The 5552-nt window shown below is 37.5% G+C and overlaps 1 protein-coding gene across 1 annotated transcript in view; it reads right to left on the bottom strand.

Annotated features, from left to right (window-relative positions):
* Positions 1-200: 200 nt before the first annotated feature.
* LOC124232210 (centromere-associated protein E-like) overlaps positions 201-5552 on the bottom strand; it is a gene marked incomplete at its 3' end in the record, with an annotated part of 15060 nt that continues 9708 nt past the window's right edge. The window contains exons 7-9 of the mRNA XM_046649181.1: positions 2644-2791; positions 1675-1763; positions 201-368 (exon numbers count right to left, since the gene is read on the bottom strand). Of these exons, the coding sequence (XP_046505137.1) occupies positions 201-368; positions 1675-1763; positions 2644-2791 (405 nt within the window). The remainder of the gene's footprint in view (positions 369-1674; positions 1764-2643; positions 2792-5552) is intronic.

Genomic DNA, 5552 nt, shown 5'->3' with positions numbered 1-5552 from the left:
TCGTCAAGCCATGCTGTGATGGTGTCCCACATACAAAATAGAGGGAGACCAGCACAGATGTTAGCTCAGGGACAATCTTCCTCAAGCAAAAAAAAGAGGAAGATTAGCAGCAGATGTTAGCTCAGGGCCAATCTTCCTCACACACACACAAAGTGTAGTTTTAGTTTAGTTTTGTGTTTCCACATCTTTTCATCTTTTACCTCTTGATCTTTTTCCGCTTTTCTTTCTAGAGCCTCAAATTCATGCAAATCATTCTTTTCTTTTAATTTCGATTCCATTTCTTCATTTTCTCTTCTTAGTTGTTCATAGTCTAGTACCAGACTATCATAGTTAGCACGAAGTGAATTCAACTCACTTTCTAAGTTTTCCTATTATAAACAAAACCAGATTTTCAAGTCAGAGAGGATTCAAGTTCTTTGTTTTGTTAACTAAAATCTGGATTAGTCAAATAATTCATTTAACCTTGAATCATTTGGTAGTTTGGGCCATTCTCCAATATCTTCCCAATGGTCTAGCTTGATCCACAGCATAACAGAAGGTCTGCCTTTTGGTAAACTAGCTAACATAGAATAGAGGAAGACTATTTTCAAAGAGATAGAATTAAAAAAGAAAGAAAGAAAGAAAGAAAGATCATATAAACAAATGCTCTGCCTGTGCCTGACTGTTAAAATTCAGTCGGGAGTAGGAGTAGGGCACATAATGGGAAGTCATCTGACCACAGATCCTTAAGCTCCTTGGTAATAAAGCTAATAATGTAATTCTCCACCTGCTTGACTCCTGTTTAATTTCTCAGACAGCTCTGAATTTAGGAAGTGACACGGAGCCATTATTTATTGACCTCTAAAACTCCAACGGCTGCTAGGCCTCACCGTGCTGAGCAGAGGCCTGTTTCTGCTTTCTGTTCCATCATGAGGAAGAGTAAGCCATGAGTTAAAAGAAACTAAACCAACACTAGGGATTTGAAAAAAACAGCAAACCTTCCAGAGTGTTTTAGGGACACAAAAGCATATAATTCCCCATAATAATTAATTATAAGAACCATTACAACTAATTATAATGGTTAGCTAATGATAATAACAATTCCCAAGAATCACTGCAATTTTATTTCAAAATTAAAATGAAATTTTCTTTAACAAATACATTTATATGACTATGTTATATTTCTTTGAATATTAGCAGCCTAGAAAGCAAACATGGAATCTAAACTTACTAAAGTATTCACTACAGTATTCCTTATTTCTTAAAGTTTTGATAAGACTATATAATTTTATTTACTTTCATTTTTCAGTATTATTTGGCAATATTACCCTTCCCTGATACACCATTCTACTTTATGCCTGAGAATTTTGATACTTTTAAAATCAGCCCTTTTTACCTTCAAGGGATGGCCCAAGGCAAAACAGAAACTTACCAAAAAATCATAGATACCAAGATCTGCTGGTAAAAACTAGAAGCAAAGGTTTACCTATTACCATACTTTAGGAAATGTTTAGCCTCTCTCTGTATGCCACAGTTACCAACGAGGAGTGTAACAAGTTGGGGAAGCCTTAATAAGAACCTCAACTACTACTGAAACAGTCAGAGCTAGAAATGTGCCACAACAGCAAACATCAATAACAAATGAATTTAAAGAAGAGTAAAAGGATAATGTTCTGTAAAATACATTTAAGTTACCTGACTTAGTAGTTTTGTTGCTGGATTCCACTCTGTCTCAGTTAATGTATCAAGAGTATTACTGAAAACATCAGACTCTGAATAGAGAGCTATAATTAGGGGGAAAAGAAATTTATCCATAAACATGTTATTAAGTTTCCTAAAACTCAAATTAAAGATTAAAAAAATTCTGATCTGAGGTAATAAGCTCAAATTAGTTAATATGTGCTCACAGTATGAATGCCAAGAATATATAAACAGATGTGATCATTTATATTCTCGTGTGAATTAAGATCACTGGTTAGAATTAGTGATAAAATGTAGGATCCTTAGTACAACACATTCATGCACGGCATAAGGACGTTTCAGTCAAGGACGGACTGCATATACAACAGGCGTCCCACAAGATTAGTACCACAGAGCCCAGGTGTGTAGCAGGCTGTACCACCTAGGTTTGTGTAAGTGCACTCTGTGATGTTCACACAACAACAAAATTGCCTAAAGATGCACTTCTCAGAACACGTCCCATCATTAATCAACGTGCGACTGTATAGGTTAAAAGGACAAATTCTAAATTTGAGATTTAATCATTGTAAGCAGATTTTTAAATGCCCCTAAAAAATACTTATAATGTTAGAGACAAACTTTGCAACAGATTCCTGTGTAAATGCTACCCTTTCAAGATTAGCAAAGTTTAAGCCAGACATTATATGGGTACTAACTTAATGAGCAGTGATTAAAACAAAAACAAAAAATAAAAATATCTGTCTCAAATGTTTCAACTACAGCACATCATTCTTAAGAGATCTGGAAAAAATAGAGAACTTCATGAATGTTCACTTTCTTAAAATTACTTATTTTTATCATCGTAATCACATCTAAAATACATACATTTTATTTAACTGTGTTTATCACATTAACTGAGTTATAAATAAAGTCTCTCTTTATAGGGATACTTTTATAATTAAAAGTAGTTGAAGAAGAACTCACATTCATCAGTTTCTCCTCCTAAAGTTAGAGCAGACTTATGTGTCTTTGTTGTTACATTCTCTGGTACATTAAACTCATTTACATAGTTTGAATCCTTCATTTTGTTAATTTTGCCAACACACCAAGTGACTCTTCGTTTTTTTTTAGCCTAAAGAAGAAGAAATCAAAATTACCTCACACAGATCTGGCTCAAACATCATAAAACAAGGGAACTAGTTTCCATTTTTAACAACCATTGACTTGGTAGAATTCTTATTCAGCCTAGTTTAATATCTTATCAGTCTAAGGACATCCTGAGATAAGAAAACATATTCAAACTTTTCAAATTAGTGTTAACTTCATAATAAATTTGATGAAACTATTATTTAAATTTCATTTTGTATTTGAAGGCTTACTTACAAGAATTTCTGCAAATTTACTGAAAGGAATTAGTTAAGTATCAATCCTTCAAGTAATCTGGTGTTACAGAAGACAGCACAGCCACCAACATAGTGACCAAAAGCACTTCTGGGAACCCAGCCTTAACTGGGAAGGAACAGACAGGCAGCCCATTTGAACTTCCCTCAGCAAGTAAATCTTCCACAGGGCCATTCCCATGCCAATTCTTTGCCAGTTTATAAAGCTCACGATCCAACCAGCGCTCCTAATCTTGTTCCTTCCGTTCTCCCTTGGGACTCTGTTCCCTCAGGTATCTGTTCATCTGTCGTCTTCACTACCTTCTTCCACTGGGCTTTAAGAATGCTCAAGCCTCTGTTTTCTGCTTTTGATTTTTTCAAAAACAAACCCTTCACTCCTTCCTTCTCTCTAGCCAACATTTTCTTTTAGTTTCTATGTTCTCTTCTTCCTCGTCTCTCTACTTCTTCCTCATCCCTCCTGGGATACCTCTGTCTCCTGGTTCTTGTCCCACCCAGCTAGCTGTCCTCATCACTCACTTGGCTTTACTGCTTTCTCTTTCTCTGACCACCGCCTAAGTGTTTTTCCATATTTTACAGGTATATTCCTCTCTTGTCCCTTTACTAGAACAAGCATTATCTCATCTTTTTTGATCCTCTCAACAATCCTCTCTTACTACATCCACTTTATAGATGCCTGAGTGTCCAAAAAGTTTACATGAGTTGTGTACAGTCATACAGCCAATTGGTGGCTGAGCCCATGCTTGTAACTTCAGACCTTATCCACCACCCATTCCACTGCGTTGCCTGTCAAGATTATCTGTTGTCCCCAGAATATATGGCTTCTGCTTGAAATGGCCAGCCCTTTCCACAGCCTGCTCTGCAAAAGCACATTCATATATAAATCCTTGATTCCCATGACCTTCAGCTCAACACCATTCGCTCCCAAAGCCACTGGACCCTGTCATCTGAAACTCATAAACCTAGAACTCCTTCCACCCCAGTGATTCAGTTAATCCCATTATAGCTAGTTAGCTTAAGAGGGACATCTAGTCTCTTGATCCACTGTTTTCTTTCTGCCAGCTACCTTTGGGCTCTCATCCCATCATCTTAGATTCTATAGATCACCAGTTCAATCACATTTTTGGGTCAATGGTCTCAAACTATTAGACCCATTCTGTGTTCCCCACACCTATCCTATCACAATGTACACTCAGATGAATTACACTGCCATCTGAGCTTTTATTAGCCTCCTGAACACTGTGTGGACAGCCAGAAGACTGGCTACCAACATCACCTGGGCCCTTAAGGCTGCCTGGCAAGACTCCTTGCCCCCTCGTTGGCTTTCTTTTCCATTCCCTACAAAGGCGAGACTATTTCAAACCCTTAGCAGGTCTACAAACTGTGTCTCTACCATCTCCAGCCACCACAGAAGAAAAATTAAACCTCCTATTTCACAAAGAAAATACAAGCCTAAACTTACAAAAGCATTACTTGCATTGATTCCTACCCTTTTCCTCTGTCCTTGTTATAATGAAGGAGTGTTTCTCCTTCTATCTAAGGCCAGACCCTTCTACTGTATTCAAGATCCTACGCCTTTGGGCCATCTCAGCCTACTGCAAGGTGGCTTTCATTCCCAATACATAACTCAAATTGTTTTTGCAAAGGAGCTTCTTGTTTCTAAATCCAAAAAGTTTTAGTCTATATTTGTCTTATTTAACTTCTCAGCAGAACGTGACATCACTGACATAGAATGTGACCTCTCTATGCAACATTCTCTTCTTTTAGTTTACCACGTTCACCTGGTTTCTTTCTTAACTCTAGAGCTAAACCTGGGCTCCTTTAGGCATTCCTCTTTTTTGCTTTTACCTAAAAAGTTGTTTGGGAGGATCTTATCTTTGGCCCTCTGTTCTTTTCATTCTCAACATGCTCCCAGAGCAAGCTCATCCATTCTCACGACTTTAATTTGGATTTGCAGTAGTTAATGCCCAAATTGATATCTCCATCCCAGATCTTTCACTTGATTTTCATATATTTGCATTTTCAACTGCCTGACACCTTAAACTAGAGCTGACCCAAATAAAACACTGGACAGCTCCACTGCTCTTCACTCAATGTTCCTTAACTCAACAAATACTGCTACCAGCTATCCAGCAAGCCCAGTAATGTGTGCATGTCATTCTAGATGCTTCCTTCTCCCTTTCCATGTCCCCATGTTGAAACAATCACAAAGTTCTGTCGAGTCTGTCTCCCAAATAGCTCTCCAATTTACCCATTTTTTTCCATCTCCAGAGCCACAAGCCTTGTGGAGGCCCAATCAATTGTAGGTACACAGTAGCCACATCTTTCTAAACAGCAATTCCAATCATGTTACATACAAGGCTTTCCCATATCCTTAGCATAATGCAATGTTCGAATCCTACAATGTGGTTTAAATGCCCCTGCCACCAGAATATTTTAAGTCCAAGAAATATGTTTTCTCACGACTCCAAGCTTTTGTACATGTAGATGTCTAAC

This window comes from Equus quagga, unplaced genomic scaffold, assembly GCF_021613505.1.
Source record: "Equus quagga isolate Etosha38 unplaced genomic scaffold, UCLA_HA_Equagga_1.0 HiC_scaffold_3271_RagTag, whole genome shotgun sequence".
NCBI lineage: Eukaryota > Metazoa > Chordata > Mammalia > Perissodactyla > Equidae > Equus > Equus quagga.
Note: the sequence above shows the minus strand (reverse complement) of the source record. Positions and strands in the feature narration are given on the sequence as shown.